This window comes from Babesia microti, chromosome II, assembly GCF_000691945.2.
Source record: "Babesia microti strain RI chromosome II, complete genome".
Taxonomy (NCBI): Eukaryota; Apicomplexa; class Aconoidasida; order Piroplasmida; family Babesiidae; genus Babesia; species Babesia microti.
The window spans coordinates 855,260-874,173 of NC_027206.1; the positions used below are offsets into that span (position 1 = coordinate 855,260).

The following is an 18,914-nucleotide window of genomic DNA, read 5'->3' on the forward strand; positions in this document are numbered from 1 at the left end:
TAATGGCTACACAGAATTGTTTATTTTGATTTTTATGAGTTGGGATTTTTTTTCTTCCTTTTGTGGTTCTTTTGATGTGTCTGGCCCAATAGATTGATTTGGTTGCTGATATTTAGCGTTGGTGGCTTTGTGCATATAGTATTTAACTATACTGCTCCAGTTGCACGGTCTCGAGTTAAACATATATACAAAGTTGAGGTTTTAATTGGCCAGTAGTTGGTAACTTTAGGTTAATCTCTCCTCGTGACATAACTATCAATTTCAGCTAGTGATAACAAAAAGTGAATGGCATAAATTTCCCATTGATAAATGAAATTGGCATGATTTTTTGTTTAATGATAACAGTTTAAATTAATAGTTTTTAGGTATATATCATATTTTATGCATTTTGAATATATATTCCAATATGATAATATATGATTTAATAGTAAGTGGTGCTGTAAGTACAAAGTTGTAGAAATCTTGTGAAAGAAAATACTAGAGGTTCTGTAGAATTACATTAATCATCTTTCTATTTTGGTATACTATAAATACATTTTCTAAGTCATCAAAATCGTTTGAATAATATTTGATATTTTCTGCTATAATATTTTAAAATCTGACAATTCTTATTTATAATATATATTTCATAATTTTATTCATTTATCATCATCACAATACTTGAAATATAACTAAAAAATATATAGATATCATAAATTGCTACAAAAATAACTATAATACATCCTTATAATTACATATTGACAAAGTGATTTATCTATTTATATATATCAATTTACACTTGAATGAATTAGCATTTTAGCCATTTTACACATATACTTGGTACATGTTAAATTAATTGTATTTTTGATATATGTGCAATAAACCTTAATTTATAAGTCAATAATTGTTAAAATTTGTGAAATATTTAAAGGTAAACATTTGATTTAGCCAATGATACAGCATATTTTAAATCAATAAATTAGTGTATATACAACTATATACATGGCACTTACACTTTAGATGTGCACTAACAGTTAAACCCTAAACTAAATAAAGGATTGGAATAATGTACAAAATTAATGATAAAAAGTCATTTGGCATGTTGAGTATCAGAGAAGATGGGCAAGATCCTAGAAATTTGATCCTGTCGCCTCAAAAGAATCTGTGTCAATACTTTGTGCATTACCATATCTGCGATCCAGGCAATATTCCTAATCTCCTGCTCCTTCAACTTCACCCAAGAGTAAAAAACCCCAAAATGCAGTTGCATATCAAATGCCAATTCACACTGTTTAACGCAGTTTGCATAAAGAAAATCTTCCAAAGATTTCATTCCAGAATCATACATCCGTGAAGAATTGGAAGATACTCCCTATATGTAATTAGAGGATTTACCTGTGAATAGGTGTGACGGCACTGCTCATAAAGTCTCGCATATTCCTAAATTAGTTGCAACTTACAGCATAAGGAGCAATTGCTTCGTGAAAAGATGTCTCATTCCAAGCTTTACGCATACGTTCTATGCCTAAATTAGTTGAGTATGTCATGGAATTTTTTATTCACTAGTAAACAAATTATACAACATTATAACTTCCAACCTTGAGGGTATAAATATCCTATAGAAGCGTACAACTTGTTACGATCTTTGAAGACCTGATTCACCATGTTATTATGGTTTAGGCTAACAGAGTTGAATGTGAGTAATATTGTTCTGAAATCTGCCTCAGTCTAGATGACAATATGATTACCTTCAACAAGTGTCCCATTACTTCAGCAGTAGTACCCCCTAATTTATCACAAAATGCGTAGAAGTCCTCAATCCAATAACGCTTAAGGTGGCACCTCATCACTTCAATATTAGCAATATTAATAACAGTAGATTGATCCATGTCAGAGTCTGATACCTCAGGTAAATACTTTTCAACATAGGCCCCTAGATAAGCTTTCGCATAACATTTGCACAAATTTTAGCGAAGCATTGTCGATGTAATGGAAATTGTCACTTACCTATAGGTGTATCGCAGAGTAGAATTCTGTGTAGATCAGTAGATGAGGAAGTGACATCTAGTGTCACTAATGCACTAATCCCTGGAAACCAACCAATTGGGTCAATTCTACTGAGCAATTCCTATTTGAATAATTTAATTACCTCGGGGTCTGTATTGTTTATAGCACCTTGTAGTAACGCTAGGACATTGTCTATAATTTTTTCCCGCCTGTATTATAGCCAATACTGAATAGGAGTTGTGTATTTAAATATTTAAACTTTATGTTGAAATATTAAAAATTAAATATGATATAAGCTGTAACTTACGATACAAAATCGAGAAAGGTGGACAAAGGTTCATCCGCTTCCTGCCGCAAATAATTGAAATCAGAAGCAAACTTTTCCTTACATTTCCTAACAATTACATCGGAAATGATTGGAGATGGTTCGTCTATGAGCAAATCGGCGTAATCAGTGGACTCAAGGATTGCCCGCAAATCTAAGTGATACAAAACATATCTTCTAGAGTTTCTGCAGCCTTCATCCGCCTATAATCATTGGGCTTGAGAAATGCCGACCTATATCCTCTAACAACTGCCTCTAAATACCCGTGTTTAAAATTGAAATAGGATAGCTCCATGTGTTGACCCAATAATGACTGCCTGTGTGGGCACACCCTAGCGTTGTGAAAAGATCCCTTGGCACCTTTAAACAGCCTCACAAATTACTCAAATTCAGTTTACATTACGCATATACTAGTAACACATTTTTATTACTCAAAAATCTATTAATTGGCGTATGTATAACAACAAAAAACACGAATGGGTAAAGACCGCCATGCTAAGGATCTACGTATTAAATGGTCAAAAATCAAATATGCCAACTACAATACTTTGTCAACGCTATACTATCACACTTGCAATCAGCTAAAACGACGTCTGCACTGACCAAGTATGCCACTAATATATAGAGATTGGTAGTATACAATTACTTCTGTTTAACTGCCACAGAACAGAGTGGTTTGATATAGTAGAGTGAACAAGAAGCCATAAGCTAAATGACTAAAGTTAATCTCGATTTTTCGCATTTAAACGTTAATATTATCACAGGGTGTCCCATGTGGGCGAGTGTAGGATGAGGTTGGAAAACCAATTATTTCTGCTGGCTGACTTTTGCATCTTTGTCTTAGAAACGATTCTTGCAATAAATATGGCTAACGTGTTTACATCGTGGGCGCGGCGGATTGTGGAAATGCTCAAATTTGCTCCGCACGATCTCTTTAATATCGCAGCGAGCTTCTCTAATCTACGTAAATCCAGTTATAAAAGAAATATTGACAATGTTGGTGACATCTAGATCTAGAGTGATTAACAGCCTCAGATGCCCCAAATATTTGAAAATATTGTAGAACAACAACTTACTTGTCCCTCTGAACGATCCAAAATGGCGTGTTAATTGACAACTTCTTTGTGGCCTTAAAAATGTGGGATACAGCATGTGAAACTAGTAATCTATCCCAGCAACCACTAGTGTAACCCTATATCACTGGTAATTTTACTGATTTAAATTGCAACAGTATGAACAATGTGATGATTGTCTTTGCTGAAATGAACATATTCATAACTAACACTTGGCACAAGAGTAGTATGAATGAATAAGACACCCATACATTTTTCCATGTGAACAAATTGAGAATCTTTTCAATAATATCGTTGTACTCGTTTATCATAACATTCGCCTTTGATACTCGCCCCTTTGCCTGACGGAACATCCCCAAAACACCAACCGAACTCTTCTGTTCCACTTCACGTTCATGCTTTACGCGTGTGTAGTATATTCTCTTTAAGTTTTGGTAAAATTTTGAAATGTGGGATACATTATTTGTTGAGATATCCGGTCCTTTTTCCGCTATCATAGCCGGATTGATCTTGATAAGTAACTTATCGGGTTTTGCCTTTGTCACCCTGAAAAAGTTACCGCTATCTGTCTCCACCAGAATGAATCCGAAACGCTTCCCGCCTTTGTAGTTGAGGTTCCATCTGAACACTTTGATTTCATCAATATCATCATCCTCAACCTTGTCTTCATAGTTATCCAAAACTATCTTCTTCCTCCCGCCAGTTTTTCTTCTCCTCCTCAGCCTATTTCGGTTTTGTGTAACTAACGCTCTGGTCAGTTGGATTGCAATAGGGGATGGTGAAATAACCGATGAGTAGTAATCGGTTAAGTGATGATACAGAGATTTTATTGTTGCTCCACTGCGCCTGAGCAGCTCGTTTCGTTGCTGTCTCACAGATAAATAGTGTCTAAATTCAACTCTACTCAATGACAGCTTTAAAATTCTGGGCCTTTTGTACTTTAGATACAATGGTTTGATTTTAAGCAGACTTTCGAATGCCTTAGGTTTGGAGAGGCTGGTTAATGCCTTTATTATGTGTACAATGTCAGAAATGAAGTTACCCTCAGGTATTAATAGTTTCCTCCTAAAGTGTTTTTTGAAGCGTCTTTTATGAGTAAAGTTGAGTGCCAAATGTATATTTCTGAAACGAACATTTTGTATTTTATTCAAAATTGCACTCAACTCCGAATTTACGTGGCGTCGGTTAAGAGTAAATTTTTTGTTACTCAAATTATTATAATGTCTCATTTTTCCCTTTCCTGTTTTACCCTTCCTAAGGTCCCTAACTCTTAGCACTTTAATATACGCCTGGGTAGATTTGATGTGCTTGCCCTTTCTAATGGTCCTATCGAATTCATCTACCTCCAAATCATTCAAAACCGAGCCATTTCTGCAACCATTATTTCTGTTAGAAGTCAGCATTGAATCACGACTGGTAATCCACGCATCAGTGGCATTGCATTCTTCAATTGTATTGGATAATTCAACTGGCTTGCGGCGGATACCTCCCCTTTTAATTGCTAAGTTTGCCAGAGCATCTTGCGAAAATTTTCTCTTAATTAGATTTCTCAGTCCACCCTCAGGCCTAAATTTGAATAACTTGGGCCGAACTTCGCTAACAACACTGGAACTAGTATTATTGCTGGAATTTAAGCTCCAGCCTGATTTAGCCCAGTTCATCGCTCTTTCAATGGTGTTAAGAGTACCTGGTAGACTTGGAAAGTAATTTGGCGTGTGATTCTCATTTTCTGAAACAGCAACCGTATTTTCCATCGCTTCATTTTGCTCTGCCAGAGGCATTGCGTCCGTTGCCGGTTCCATTATACCTACATCACCAGATTCAGAAATTGACTGGAAGCTATCAGTTTCAAAAGGAAATTTGGAATCCCTGATCCAAGTGCGTTTGCGAATAAACGTCAACACATTGTTTTCCTTAAACCAAAACCCCCCCCAATGTGTTGAGTATTGCCAACCATTTGCATCAGTATTGGAGTTAATTATCAGTTTCCATTTGGAAAGGTCTGGAGGATTAGACAAGAGAGGAGATGATGAGGGAGGCCAGTGTGTGGGCTCAAAAGATAACAAATTTGAGGAACTGAAAAATCCAAACATATTTTTGCGCTCGTGTTGTATGTAGTAGTCGTAACCCATGGACGAGGGGTTTAAATAGTCCATTCCAATTATACCCGGCTTCTTAGCAATGCTGAACCGCATAAGTAACAGCAATTTAAGTCGCTCAGGGTACACTAGGCCACCATTGAATGTGATGATCAGCATGGCAATGAAAAAATTGATTGTATAATAAAGATTTGTATAGAGCGGAAGTTGGCCGAAAGGAAGCGGTGGTATGTAAAATAGCAGGGAATTATAGAGTGGTGATGATTGCATTGTGTTGTTGTTGTTGTTGCTTGGTGAAGTCTTACTAGATTCTAGTCGTTCAAAAATGTCCCAGCCACCATAATTCGAAAACACGTATCCGGCCAAGCACGTATACAGGCTATAGTAGTGATTACAAACTGAAGTCAAATTAATTATCTCCATATTGCCAGGCCTAATTGATCTCTCTTTGCTGCAAGATATGCATATCGACTTAGGTATACGTATGTGGGAGGACAGGAACTTGGGTAAAAATATCACCAATATTGGGAATCTTAGCACGGATTTATCCAAAATGCTGTAAAATGATGGGTGAAAAATGATCATGCACAGCAGTATGGGTAGAAGTGTTAGGGTTATCAGATAATCTGGGAAGATCCAAAGGGATATTATCGTATAGAAAATCCAGAAAATTGACTTGTAAAAGTCGCGAAAATGAAAAACATCCTTCACTTGAGACTTGAAGTTAATAAACAACTTGACGATCTTGCTTCCCCGCCTCAAATTGTTAATCAGCATATGTAGTGATAAAGGCCCATTGGCCCTATCCACCATGGCATCATAGTACTTCTTAGAACCAATAACCTGCTTAGCTGGCATATAAACATGGTCCAATCGCCTAGGATTGCAAGCAGAAACGTATACAACGCCCAAAGGCGACGAATTCATCCCGTTTTCCAACTCAAAACCGCTTATATTTTGTGTGAGCAATGTTTTAATGCCTTTCAATTGCTCCATTCCGAAGTTATCCAGTCCAGATAATCGCTCGACATTAGTTTTAGGTATACCCATATCGGAGTAAAACATTGTGGGGATTCTATAAAAACTCTCAGTGGATGGGGTACCCGGTTTTGGCATTATCTTATCCTCCATCATGTAAAATCTCTTTGGGGATAGTGGATGAATAGTATCCATTGAACGGAGGCCATAACCGGAGGTACGACCTGGTTTCACGGCCGAAATGTCCGTTTCAGGAATCCCTACAGTGCCAAGATATTCGTCCTGTACAGAGTAAAAGTGTATGTGAATAAAGTGCATAGTGAGGGGCTGAAATAAAGGGATACAAATGGAAGCTCCTCCAGGGTAAATAAAATTGCGCAAAACAATGTTATTCTTCTTCTTATCTGATTGTTTAGCAGTCCTTGCTAACCATCTCGAAATTAACCCCCCGCTCATTAACACAGATGACCTATCATCTGTAGTATCCAAGGAGTCATCATCAACAGTAGAAATTTCAAGCGTTGAACCAAGTTCTTGTTCATATAACCGCATTATATATAGTGAGCTTTGGACCTCTATAACGCAGTAAATCGCAGTGTCGGCGAATGCCGGTACACATTCCAATCGGTCTATTCTTATGTATAAGGACGAGAATGGAGATCTAAGTTAGTTATTTGATGTTAAAAATTGTGGAATTAATTAAAAATTGCTAGTGCAAATTATCAGTTAATAACACTGGCGATATTATCAAATGACAATTTGTGACTATCATTTACAATATAATTTTTACACTGGGAATACAAAATCATTTGATAAATATACAATCCCAGATATAACAATCGGATAAATGCATAACTTAAATCCATAAACCAGTCTATTATATCAAACAGATTAAAAATATATAAACTTATAGATTAAGTTTAGAGAGTACACCAATACTGCGAAGTAAATATTAATAGATAAAGGAATAAATGAATGGTCAAATTAATATATAAACCTCCGAAATTTTGCAATAATCAATTAATATAACATTTAAACTGTACCCACCTAAATGGCTGAAAATTCTTATAATTCTGATCCATATCAACCTCTCTAGGATTATTATGTTCCATTGGTAAATATTCAAAAGGCTTCAAGTACCAAGGTAGTGTGAATTGGGTGAATCTCTGCTTAATAGGGCTCCTAAACACCCAATTTTCAAGCGAACCATACTCAGCCACCTTGGTCATCGCAAGTATCCAATCCTAAATAAACAATTACTTACTTCTGCCACGTGCAGGTCTGGAGTGCCAAACCATAGATCATCGTAGTCAACTCTGCCAGAGCTTATTGGGGAGGTGTCGTCAGTGGTGATCCTATGATATTGTTGCATGGGAAAGGAGACACGCCAGCGGTAGAAAGAAGAACCACTGAACGACTCAGCCATAACAGTGGCTCCGGAAATCTTCCATCTAGAGGAAGCATCGTTCAGTATCGTGTTGAGTGATTTGTCTGAGTTCAAGCTGGCCACTTTGCGATATGCATATATGGTATCACCGCAAAGGACAATAAAACGTTTTGTGAACCGACGCGTGTGCGTACGCCGGCGAAATAGCCACTGTTGGATGGTATATACTGAGTTTGCATCGGGACTTCCCGGTAATGCCGGCATGTCACCGTACCCCATTACCAACAGCTATATATATGTAGTGACGCCATGCGGTTAATCAACTCATCAAATCACATTAATCTAATCTATCCAGCTTTTGTAATTTCCATGTATGTGTATATATAAATAATCTGCATGTTGATTAAACTACTTTACAATTAATTATTCTCATGGAAATTCATAATCCATTATTTAACCATCCGTAACTGTTTCATATAACACTATCAACTGGTGCATAGTGTTCAAAAGTTGTATATTGTGAATAATAATTTGATTCATATCAAATTGCAACCAAAAATCACTAGAATTTACATTCTGTCTCCATTAATCAATGTTATCTAACCACTATCTATGTCAATCACTAAATGGCAATTAAATTTCGTTCGAATTTCAATTTTGGAGCTTGAACCAATGAATCGATCGTTTAATTAGACAATACAATCACGTACCAACGGAGTGTGGAATCGCTATGGTAACCATCTTTGAAAATTTATTTAATATAAAGTTGTATTTCTGTCATCATTATTCAATTTAAAAATAACTAAAATTACAATTAAAGTCGTTAAATTCACTCCGTGACATCTTCAGCACTTTTCATTTGTAAATAGGACTGTTCTGATTGGTGCTGCTCCCTGATCTTCCTAAATGAATTCACAGAATCGAAGGGGAGCTTGGTTAAAGGGTCGATATATTTTGCCATATTTCCGCTTATAGCACATCTGACAATTTGGGGCTCAACATTTGTGTCTTGTTCATATATTGCCGGTATTTTTCCATTGGTAAAAAAATACATTTCAAGTGCCCTCTCCACAATCGGTTCCTCGATATCCCCCTTGATAATTGAAACTAAACTGTTCCAACTGATCCAAATGTCGTAGTGTCCCTTGACTCTAGATCAATAATTAACTAACTTTTGTTTGGTGTATTTTGTATAGCGTCTCTTCTCAACTTCGGAAGCCAACAAAGCTTCAAGTGATTCCCTATTCATCTTCTCAACTCTTTTGGCTTCCTCCAGTAATTCTTCTTGTGAAGGCATTTTCCCACCAGAACTTCCATGTTTCACCTTCTTAACGGCACGTTTGGCTTCTCTTATTATCTACATGAACAATATGATACCTTCTCTCTCTCTTGTTGAGCCATAATGGCCTCCGTTTTCCTCATTGTAGTGTCCCTTTTGGACCTATTTGCGATTCCATATTCGATGGATTTGGTACGCTTTATCCTTTTCACTCCACTATGCTCTTTTGTAGCATTTTGAACCTTCCTAGCGCGGACGATGGCAGGGTCAACGTACGATTTAGTTTTAAATTTTTTCTTCTTCGTCTCAACATTCTCAACAATTTCATCTTCCTCATCAGATTCAGAATCATCAAAATCAGAATCAGTCTCGTACTCATAAAAGCTTTCACCTTCGCTACAATTGTAATCCTCATCTTCTTTCTCTTCATCCCAAGTGGAGTGTTCCCAAAATTGTTGATCCTTTTCCAAACTTTCGCCCACAAGTTGTGTGTATCTATATAAGTTTGTGTTATTACTTCTTAGATCTATTTGCCCGTTTAGGAAGCTCCAATGCAATACCAACACTCATTTCATCAAATGAAGATTCATCGCTTGAGTTGTATTCGTCATCTTCATTCTTAGAGTCTTTACTTCCATTTTCACTCCTTTCTTCATTAGAGTCATCTGATTCGACCTCTCTTTTAATCATGTCTATTGCACTTATAGTGGTGTATTCCCCAATATGTATGAGACCGTTGCCCTTGTGTAAGAAATTACATGTGAGCAAAATATCATCCGTTATAAATGTAAAATATTACACATTAACATCAACACAATTTAACCCAAGCAAAAACGCTCTACCTGTGTCCAAAAGAGTTGTAGAACTCACTCCTATTTTAAGCTCTACTTTGAAAGGAAAACATTTGGTGGCTCTCGCTAGTACGTTGTGTAACAATTATAAGTCATTTATCGCACACAAAGATGCAGACATTGTTTCTAGATTTTGGTTTATAATCATAGCTAGATTGATTGATCTGATCAATACATCAGTTGAAGATTGTACTGTGTATTTGTGGAAGCAAAGGATTCCACACAATGGATCGATTTATTCAAACACTAGTAAACAAATTAACCTTGCTGAGGTTACAAAATTACTGAAATACTTTTCAATTATCCGTCTTATGGATCAAGAATCCCCTGTATCACGATTACTAAACAATGCACAATGGATAACACATTTATTAAATTCAAAATTGCAAAATAAAATGATCCCAAATATTGCACCTGTGAACCCTGTTGGCAACACTCCATTTTTTAACAGAATCTTTACACCAATATTATCTGAAACATCAAATGCACCAAACGATGAAACTATTAATTCATGCAATTTCACTAATGCGCCAAGTCACCTTGTCAAGTATGAATGGATTTTAGACCAATCATTCAATTTTTGCATGCCAATTGGGTATTCTGATCATATTACATCAGTTTCAGACTTTATCACGGCCCTAAAAGCCACTCTAATTACTAACATTAACGATTATATCCGATCAAACTGTGATACAAATTGTTATGCAAAGCTATCAATGTATATAGCAATGTTATCACCAAGTAAACCAATTTCTCCACCTTACTTTAACGAAATTATTTTGAAAAATTTGGATCAAATGAAAAATCAAATATCTGAACATATATGTACAAATATTAATTCACTTAAACCTCAGCTATTTGCATTTATAGCTAATGCATCTGGTATAGGGGGAAATCTAACAGTATTGGTAAGTACAAGCCTATCTAGGATTGTTTAGAAAAGTATCTAATTGGTGAGGACGGATTGCCTACAGGTTTGGCAATGTCATTACATCCGGACCATTTGGAAAACATTTGTTACGCATTCTCAAGGCGAAGGGTTATTAAAAGGGGCGTGTTCGAATCATTAGCCATTATTGTACGACATAGGCAAATTTAGGTTCAATACAAATTTGACGATTTTAACCCGATAGTAACGTTAAATCTACTGTTTAGCTTCTCTCGTGTTAATAATGTGGATATGGTTGCTAAGTATCTAATTAATAAGATAAATACATATACCCATGAGCAATTACTTAGAGTTTCTGAAAAAGTCCTGGCCAATGCAATGCAAGCGCTTGCTAGTTTTTACAACCACCCTGAGCCATATGTAAAATTGGCCCAAGTAATTACAGCCAAAAGGACTAAATCCACCGGTTTTAATAATGACAAAGTCATATATAGCAGTGTGATTAAACGATTATTGGAAAGGGTAACAATTATATCTAACCTAGGGCGTAATGAATGAACCATTGGGTGATTGTATACTATACAATGTATGGCAATAATGATCATTTAGCAACTAATAAAACTAGTCAATACATAATTAAGAATTATGCGGCTATACATCATCAAAACAGTCCATATCCTGGTCCCAGACATTTGCCTTGTCTCCTGCTGTTGGCGAGGTACAAACATTTTCACATGATTTGATTGGTAGCACTGAAGATTCTGGAACGTGAGTGGGAGAATCCTTTTTTGGCGTAAACTCCTCCCAAGGTTCATCAAAATCATCCCAGGTATCAAATTTCTGACTTGATTTGACGTTATCCGTGTGTTCAGCATTGTAACTACAATTGTTAAATTCGAAAGCCTTGGATTCAATTAGTGTGGATGGTAGATCTAAATGCACTATGTCTAGGGCGTTTATGTATACAATTTCGATTTTATTCGGAAGCGGTGGCTCAATTCTATCCCTAGACATGTTGATCATTTTTTTCAATTCTGAACAGGTGGCCCTTAGTTCTTCATTCATTCTGCATTAGATACGTTATTATATTGTAAATAAACACTGATATATACCAATACAAAAAATACATTGCAAAATCTTATATTAATATATATGAATGTACAAGAATACACGGATAAATACAGAGACGCGTGGGTTTCTGTTGTGAAAAAAATGTGAATATATATTATGGCTAGAAACGGAATATTATACAAAATTCTCCATTTTCAATATAATTAGAGCTTACGTAGCAATCTCATTGTACTTTTCTCGCTCCGCTTCCATTTGTGATTTCATCGTTTCAACCTGTGCTGCCAATGAAGTTAATCTTTTATCCATAAGCAATTCCGCTTCGGAGTTTAGTAGTGCTCTCCCGTTATCCTTCTGCGAACTATTTAATATTTCTATGGCAAATTTTTCTGCCACCTTAATAGCCCTGGCTTCCCTTTCAAGCAATAATTGATAAAATTTATCATCACTAGCATCATATAGGTTATTATATTTTTGTTGGCCATCAGAAGACATCCTAAGGATGGGTGAGGATCTCAATTTTGTCGCGGAACGGCTGAGGATACTACTAGACATTTCCGACAAATCCCCCAGCATATCTTTTATGTTACCAGTAAAATCGCCAAATTTGTCGATTTTATTTGGTCTAGCAGTATCTAATCGCTGTAAATCATCGCTGTTTGTGGAAGATATTGATTTGATCGCCGAGTGATCAGTCTCCATGTTGAATCGGGTCGACATTTTTTGTAAGTTCGCTAATTTATTTTGCATATCCATAACACTGGCCTTGGCAAATGCCAACTCACTTTCCAAACTCTTATCTCTCATAGTGTCCTTTTTGTACAGTTTGATTGCCAATCCAGAGATTATCTCCGATTTTGATTCCACCAATTCTACATACAAATCAACTTACCCTTATAATACACCAATTCCTTAGTCAATTGTGAGATATTTGCGCGATTTATTGTATCCTTAGCTCGTAATTCATCACACTCTGCCTCAAGCTCCACAACCTTTTTTTTGAAATTAAATAAACGCTGTTCCAGATCCTGTTTTAGATTGATAGATTGCGATAGTTGAGAGATAGTGTCATTGTCTATTTCAATTTGTTTAGTAAGTTGCTCCAGTGCTTCCTCATTCTGGCGCAAGATGTCGGATAGCTTAGATACTGTGGCCACGCCGTATTTGCGAAGTAGACGTAAGCAAACACCTGAATCCCTGTTTTGTGATTTTAATGCCTTAAAAGATTGGGCATCATCGGCAAGAATTACATCTACTAGGCCCTTTAAAAAATTCATCCTGACCCCAGCTACCCCTTCGGTACAAAGCTACACAACAAAGCTGTGACGCAATGTATGACTGCTCCACAAATTGTCAATTTTTGACATCTAATCTATAATCTTATAACTAATATTTAAAATTCATCTATTTTCAATTATTTTTTCCATATAATTTGTCACAAATTCTCTGTTGCACATTTGTCTTTGAGTTTAGTATCCATTTTTATTCTTAAATATCCTATCATTAATATTTGGTTGCAACTTCTACATTTAATCATTTATTTTACTATATCACATATAGTAACAATCTTAGTAATATTTTATTCTTCTATTTATACATTTTCCACCATCCCTATAATAGTATTTAAAGATTGGTGTATTATGTGTCTTAGTTTACAATAATCTCCACAAATGAATGGGTTTGCAAGTTTTAACACATATTCTTCGATTGCCCATTTACCAACTGTATATCTAATCGTTATTCCATTCTTGATATACAAAGGACCGGATTCCATGGAATCACGATTCGACTAGTAATAATAATGGGAATCGCATAATTTTAGTGATGTTTAATAATTCTAAAAATCAAATGTACTGTTTTTACAATATGAAAGCTGCTCAGCGACGAATTCTCTAATCTTAGGGGCAAAATGACATCTCAACGCCGCAATATGCCAGTGACAAGTCTCGAATTTGCCTGTACTAAATAACATCAAGCTTACCCGGAAATCACCATTCCCTGTTCATCAAATAAGTCCTTTAACATGGGAAACTTTTTAACCAGATTAAATACCATAGTCAGCAAGATTTTAGCATTGGTCGTGTCGCATAACATAGTAAAGCATAATAGTTTAGATACCAACTGAGCTATGCGCTGTATGTCGCAAGATGGGTTGATAAAGTATCCCAAATGGTCCATAACCACACATAGTGTTTTTATCAGTTTGTCTTTGCATCCATTTGATTCAATAGAAATTTCAGTGGTAAACGATTTATCATTATTTTTGCCCGAAGGCATATCTGTCAGATTAATTTTATCTATTAAACTGTCAAAGATCCAAGAAATATCCGCCTGAATGTTGCGTAAACTTACTTTCATGAGCGAAGATTGCGAATATTTCATAATTTTCATTGCACAATCCAATGAAGTTAAAGTTACAAGTGGGCAAACTTGTCTGTCCTGGTAACATATAATTTGATTTAAAATATCCTTTTGTATATCCAAATTTAAAAATTGGATAAAAACACACAAACCATTGAGGCAAGTAATCAATAATTCACAAGATTTCACTCGAGGGTTTTTTAAAATCTTAAAGTAAAGCGCCAGTACTTGCTCTAAAATAACCTTTTTATATTTGGCTACCACATCTGGGGTTTCATTTACCGCTGCATATCTCAGTTTCTCTCTTATATCCTTGGATACTTTATGGAATTGAAACTGGAAATATGCGTTAGCCGAAAACTATATGAAGTTAGTATTACCTCCCTGTCCCTTATATTTGTTAAAGGGATTAGCGATATCAATTGAGGGTTAAATGAATATTTATGTAACCCATTAATCAATTTTATCACCCTAGCACAATCACTCATTGATCCAAGTTGAAATATGCTCTTAACAACTTCCAAATTATCACCAATAGCCCTAGTTACTTCATCGGATTGCTGTTTATAAGTACTTTGGCTACAACAAGTTAAACATAAAGATAAAATGGTGTCATTTGGTGTTCTAAAGTCAGAAGCTACGAGTTTTGCTACTAGTAATCCCACTAGTACAGGGTTGCTAGTCAATTTGCTTGCCAAAATCTTGCTAAACTCGTCCAATGCCTTCTTAGCTCTAAGGGATTCCTCATCAGCACCGCTGGTTGACAGGCAGGAAAGTAGTATACCAATGGATTTAATGGCCAGATTGGCTGCTATAGATTTGGTTTGGTCACTACCTCCACCCCTTTTACGTGCGATGTGGAAGAGTGGTTCAATGTAATTGTCACATTTATCCGGCTCATTTATGGCCTTATTGGACAATCCAGCTATAGCACATCTGTAGGAACTAATATCAATGAGTGATCCTACATCCAATGTCTCAATTTGTCCTACTTTCTGCTGTGAGCCTTGTTTTCCGGGCCTACGCTTACTTTGTTTCTTTAGTGCTATTTTGGATACTACATTTATATTGAGTGAATTCAATTTACGCCTGCTCCTGCATTTATTTTTATCGCCTTTCCTAATTCTGGATTTGTATTTTTTAGCAGGTCTCATACACTCAGCACTACAAGTCACACAACATGCATGGCAACCATATCCATATAACAAGTGCATATGTTCTCTTAAATATGAATAACTAAGTATGTAAACTTTTTATATAGATAAAAGGTGTCTTACTAACCACTAGAGTGTCCAATTACGCAACTACGGAAGTTATAATGGGTGGAAATGTCCCAGCGAAACTATTAAAAATATAAATTAAATGCCATTTAATTTAATATCTTGATTGTTAGATAATGTCAGATTCGTGGCGCAAATATTCTCCTATATCTGCTTGGTGAAAAACAGCAATGTCCTCGGGATTGGACTTTTCCAAACTTTCAGAGCTCTTGCTAGTAACCCCAAACCCGATCGGCAAGTTATTTATTTCAGTAAATATAACAACTCCACTATTAGCTGGCATGGAGCTAGAACATCTACCAATATGCCTCTTCAACACGTGGTTACCATAGAGAAATGATTGGTCGCCAGATTTTAACCATACTTTGTTGGTAGAATAGTGGGCTAGCAGCTGGATGGCTGTTATTGTGAGTTTAAACTGCCTACTCTTGGTAAATTTGCCGATGCAAACTCCAGCACTCACCTAAATAAATAGTCTGTCTACTAGATTCTTATTTCCAATTGTCGATAGATGTTTTAGAATAACTTTACTAAGTCACAGGGTGCCTACTTTACGTAGTAAACGCGTTCCTTGTGTAATCGCAAAAAGTGTTCTCCCTCCATGAGCCGAGGCAAGTTACCACCCACACTGTATTAGCGAAAATTTACTATTTGGCCAGTTTTTCAAACACTAAATGCGTCTCCTCATCGTTCAGTGGCCGCATAACAAGACTACACCTACCCCAGTATTAGAGTAACAGGCCAATTGCAATCACGACGCCCATTATTGAACTGGAAAGTCGCCTGATATGTGCAACTGGTCTAAAAAACTACTAAATTTATCTAAAAATCAAAAGACAATACAATTCGCTCAAATAGCGCATCCAATGGTAACCGCTAAAACAGCCACTGGCAGGCCTATATTCGCCAAACCATGCGTATCCGCATATATAAATAAACTAATGTAGTTTTAAATCAGTCAATTCCATTAGTAATTACAGTCCTAAGCAGTTAAGTCGATAAATGGTAGTAATAGTGTAACACAGAGGGTTTCAAATATATACTGAAGTGAATTAGCGGAAATGTTGGCAAATAGAATCACTGTTTGACTATTTGACCGTCTACTATTAAAGATTGTGCCCTATTTGTCTTGTTCCCGTGTCTACTCAACAGACGGGGTCTCTGCGCAGCGATTTCTGAATTAACCAATACCTACCCTTAGCAATGTAATTCCTCAGCGACTGCCTGATGAATCCCAGACTTGCTGAACTTGCCTTCCACCTAAATAATGTATCTACAGACCTCTTGGGTGGCTGGAGCTGTATGTCCACCTGCGGTACCGTACCTTCCTCGAAAAAGTGATCGGCCTCCCTCCCATGAATCAAAGTGATATTCGTAGGCAGGAAGAAGGCTAGAACAAATAAGTAAAGGGGCACGAATAGAATTTTTAGGCGTCCGATGGTGAAAAGGACCGATGCGACATCGATTAAGGTATGCACACAGGTGCGTGATGTCGCGCCGTAAGTGCGCTGAGTCATTACACCTCAACTACACAGAGCTGAACAAAGAGGTTTCCGTAACAAATAGTAGACAGCCAGAACAGGTAGAGGACGAACCCAATATGGATAAAGCTGTAGGAGGCGTGCGCCCACAATTACCGATGGACCCCGGCCACAAAGACGATACAATCTCGTCGTGCAATCCTAATGACCCGTGCGAAAGTCGTTACAAAAATAACGCGCTGCCAGGAACGAGAAACCTCTCCGACTGTAAAATTAACACTGCAATACCAATAGGCCAACAGGTGAGCAGGCAATCAATATGGGGAAGCCAGTGGCCTAACCATACCATATCCATAAATGTGCGTTGCCTATGCACTAAAAAAAATTGTATACGTATACCATGCCACTTTTCAATGTCAATTAATGTAGAATGATAATATGACTAGTTATGTCTATTCTAGCGCTGACAGCCTCTACTGCAAGGACCTCATAGGTTTGGCGCAACTAAACCACTTGCCATCACTGCAAGAAACACAACTCAAAAACACTTCTACTGATTCCATCAGCACTGTAGACTCTCAGCTGGCTGTTCCGGCTGTACTGGGGCCTAAGAGAAAGAATCGTCAAAATGTCCAGAACAACGCGCCACCAGCGACTGCCACCAATACAAAAACCTCGTATGCCAACGGGTCAGCCAGCCCAGCGTCTGTGCCCGGGAATAGCCGCGTTAACTGTAACTCCTCAGGCGGATATCCTGGTGTGAGCTGGAACCGCAGGATGGGCGCATGGCTGAGCTTTTACTATGATAACTATTGTCGCCGCAGCCGTACATTCCATCCCAAACACTTCAACATGGACGTGGAGGCGGCTAGGCTTGCTGCGGTAAGCTTTATCAAAACCGTTGAGGGAAACCCCAGGTCCAAAAGAATCAGACGTGCCGAGAAAGGCATCAGGCCAAAGTCCACCGCCCTGGTCTCCAAGTCGCAATATATTAGTGCTGATTTGGCACATGCATCTACTCCTAAAAGCCCTAATTGTCGGTCCATGGCCGGGGTAGATTTGGCAGCCGTAGCTCCCACCGCAACCGCAGCTAGGGGATGGAGCCCCTACTATGTAGTTCCTAATGAAGACTACTACGCGGGCGAAAACTATTGGAAATCAATTGCAATGTTGGATACTTACTCACTTCCCGAACAGCTTTGCGGATATACCCCCAATAGTCCTATGATGGGCTTTGTGCTTCCTTCCACAGGGTACATGAATTACGACAACAGCTACTACGCCCACCATCCTCTTCCTCATTCATGCCCAAAAGCTCAAAATTTAAGTGCGGCTGCCAGCCCAAGTAAGGACTATGACTATGGTACACAACCTCAGTATGTGCCACATGTGGAAGCTGTGCCTGCGAATAATGTATACACCAGTGATCAGCACCCCGACCTGAATAGTCTTTTTTACTTGAATCCAGTTAAATGCAGTCAGCCGGCTGCGAATTCTGCCGGCTTTTACATTGATCAGTAGTTCAATCGCTTCAAGCCTATTCAAACACGCGTTTGTGATACTGCCGAATCTAGTTTTGAATTTTCGCCAAGATTAAAGCTAAAGGGGCTTAAATCTAATGCGCTGAATCCGTGCATCACATCAGTAACTTTTTGATTATACCACATCTATATGTGGTTTTGTGCTATTTGCTAATTTTAGTTATAGTTTTATAGCGTATTGTCCATACTAATCCAAATTACATACTTTTGCGGACGCGAATTAGATTAACAGACGTACTTCACTTGTATTCGACGATCAAATTGTGCCTGAACATTATGATGCACGTTATTCTGGCTCGTAATTTTGCTCTTTTGC

At 37.3% G+C, this 18,914-nt stretch overlaps 10 protein-coding genes across 10 annotated transcripts; 2 read left to right on the forward strand and 8 right to left on the reverse strand.

Moving 5' to 3' along the window:
* Positions 1–6: 6 nt before the first annotated feature.
* Positions 7–183, reverse strand: BMR1_02g02396 (hypothetical protein; the record flags this gene model as incomplete). The annotated part of the gene is made up of 1 exon (XM_021481565.1): positions 7–183. One exon carries the CDS (start codon positions 181–183, stop codon positions 7–9), a length of 177 nt encoding a protein of 58 aa, XP_021338193.1.
* Positions 1,070–2,606, reverse strand: BMR1_02g02405 (V-type H+-transporting ATPase subunit AC39; the record flags this gene model as incomplete). The annotated part of the gene is given in 10 exon segments (XM_021481566.1): positions 1,070–1,141; positions 1,166–1,351; positions 1,375–1,419; positions 1,440–1,504; positions 1,578–1,707; positions 1,728–1,912; positions 1,987–2,107; positions 2,129–2,195; positions 2,294–2,465; positions 2,477–2,606. The coding sequence occupies 10 exon segments, from the start codon at positions 2,604–2,606 to the stop codon at positions 1,070–1,072; spliced, it is 1,173 nt and encodes a 390-aa protein (XP_021338194.1).
* A 463-nt stretch (positions 2,607–3,069) lies between these two features.
* BMR1_02g02410 (conserved Plasmodium membrane protein, unknown function) lies at positions 3,070–8,112 on the reverse strand (the record flags this gene model as incomplete). The annotated part of the gene is made up of 5 exons (XM_021481567.1): positions 3,070–3,271; positions 3,388–3,503; positions 3,525–7,122; positions 7,509–7,705; positions 7,726–8,112. The coding sequence occupies 5 exons, from the start codon at positions 8,110–8,112 to the stop codon at positions 3,070–3,072; spliced, it is 4,500 nt and encodes a 1,499-aa protein (XP_021338195.1).
* A 565-nt stretch (positions 8,113–8,677) lies between these two features.
* Positions 8,678–9,817, reverse strand: BMR1_02g02415 (YL1 nuclear protein; the record flags this gene model as incomplete). Its single annotated transcript, XM_012792794.1, has 4 exons — positions 8,678–8,999; positions 9,021–9,205; positions 9,226–9,622; positions 9,645–9,817. The coding sequence occupies 4 exons, from the start codon at positions 9,815–9,817 to the stop codon at positions 8,678–8,680; spliced, it is 1,077 nt and encodes a 358-aa protein (XP_012648248.1).
* A 37-nt stretch (positions 9,818–9,854) lies between these two features.
* BMR1_02g02420 (conserved Plasmodium protein, unknown function) lies at positions 9,855–11,503 on the forward strand (the record flags this gene model as incomplete). The annotated part of the gene is made up of 5 exons (XM_021481568.1): positions 9,855–10,886; positions 10,907–11,056; positions 11,078–11,389; positions 11,412–11,453; positions 11,477–11,503. The coding sequence occupies 5 exons, from the start codon at positions 9,855–9,857 to the stop codon at positions 11,501–11,503; spliced, it is 1,563 nt and encodes a 520-aa protein (XP_021338196.1).
* A 15-nt stretch (positions 11,504–11,518) lies between these two features.
* Positions 11,519–13,212, reverse strand: BMR1_02g02421 (hypothetical protein; the record flags this gene model as incomplete). Its single annotated transcript, XM_021481569.1, has 3 exons — positions 11,519–11,933; positions 12,153–12,807; positions 12,828–13,212. The coding sequence occupies 3 exons, from the start codon at positions 13,210–13,212 to the stop codon at positions 11,519–11,521; spliced, it is 1,455 nt and encodes a 484-aa protein (XP_021338197.1).
* On the reverse strand, positions 13,773–15,450 carry BMR1_02g02435 (hypothetical protein; the record flags this gene model as incomplete). The annotated part of the gene is made up of 4 exons (XM_021481570.1): positions 13,773–13,896; positions 13,917–14,266; positions 14,288–14,656; positions 14,677–15,450. 4 exons carry the CDS (start codon positions 15,448–15,450, stop codon positions 13,773–13,775), a joined length of 1,617 nt encoding a protein of 538 aa, XP_021338198.1.
* Positions 15,451–15,685: 235 nt separating this feature from the next.
* BMR1_02g02440 (NIP7, 60S ribosome subunit biogenesis protein NIP7) lies at positions 15,686–16,280 on the reverse strand (the record flags this gene model as incomplete). Its single annotated transcript, XM_012792799.1, has 4 exons — positions 15,686–16,039; positions 16,061–16,106; positions 16,127–16,204; positions 16,225–16,280. The coding sequence occupies 4 exons, from the start codon at positions 16,278–16,280 to the stop codon at positions 15,686–15,688; spliced, it is 534 nt and encodes a 177-aa protein (XP_012648253.1).
* On the reverse strand, positions 16,654–17,093 carry BMR1_02g02445 (hypothetical protein; the record flags this gene model as incomplete). Its single annotated transcript, XM_021481572.1, has 3 exons — positions 16,654–16,751; positions 16,772–16,836; positions 16,858–17,093. 3 exons carry the CDS (start codon positions 17,091–17,093, stop codon positions 16,654–16,656), a joined length of 399 nt encoding a protein of 132 aa, XP_021338199.1.
* Positions 17,177–18,578, forward strand: BMR1_02g02446 (transcription factor with AP2 domain(s) (ApiAP2); the record flags this gene model as incomplete). Its single annotated transcript, XM_021481573.1, has 2 exons — positions 17,177–17,359; positions 17,487–18,578. 2 exons carry the CDS (start codon positions 17,177–17,179, stop codon positions 18,576–18,578), a joined length of 1,275 nt encoding a protein of 424 aa, XP_021338200.1.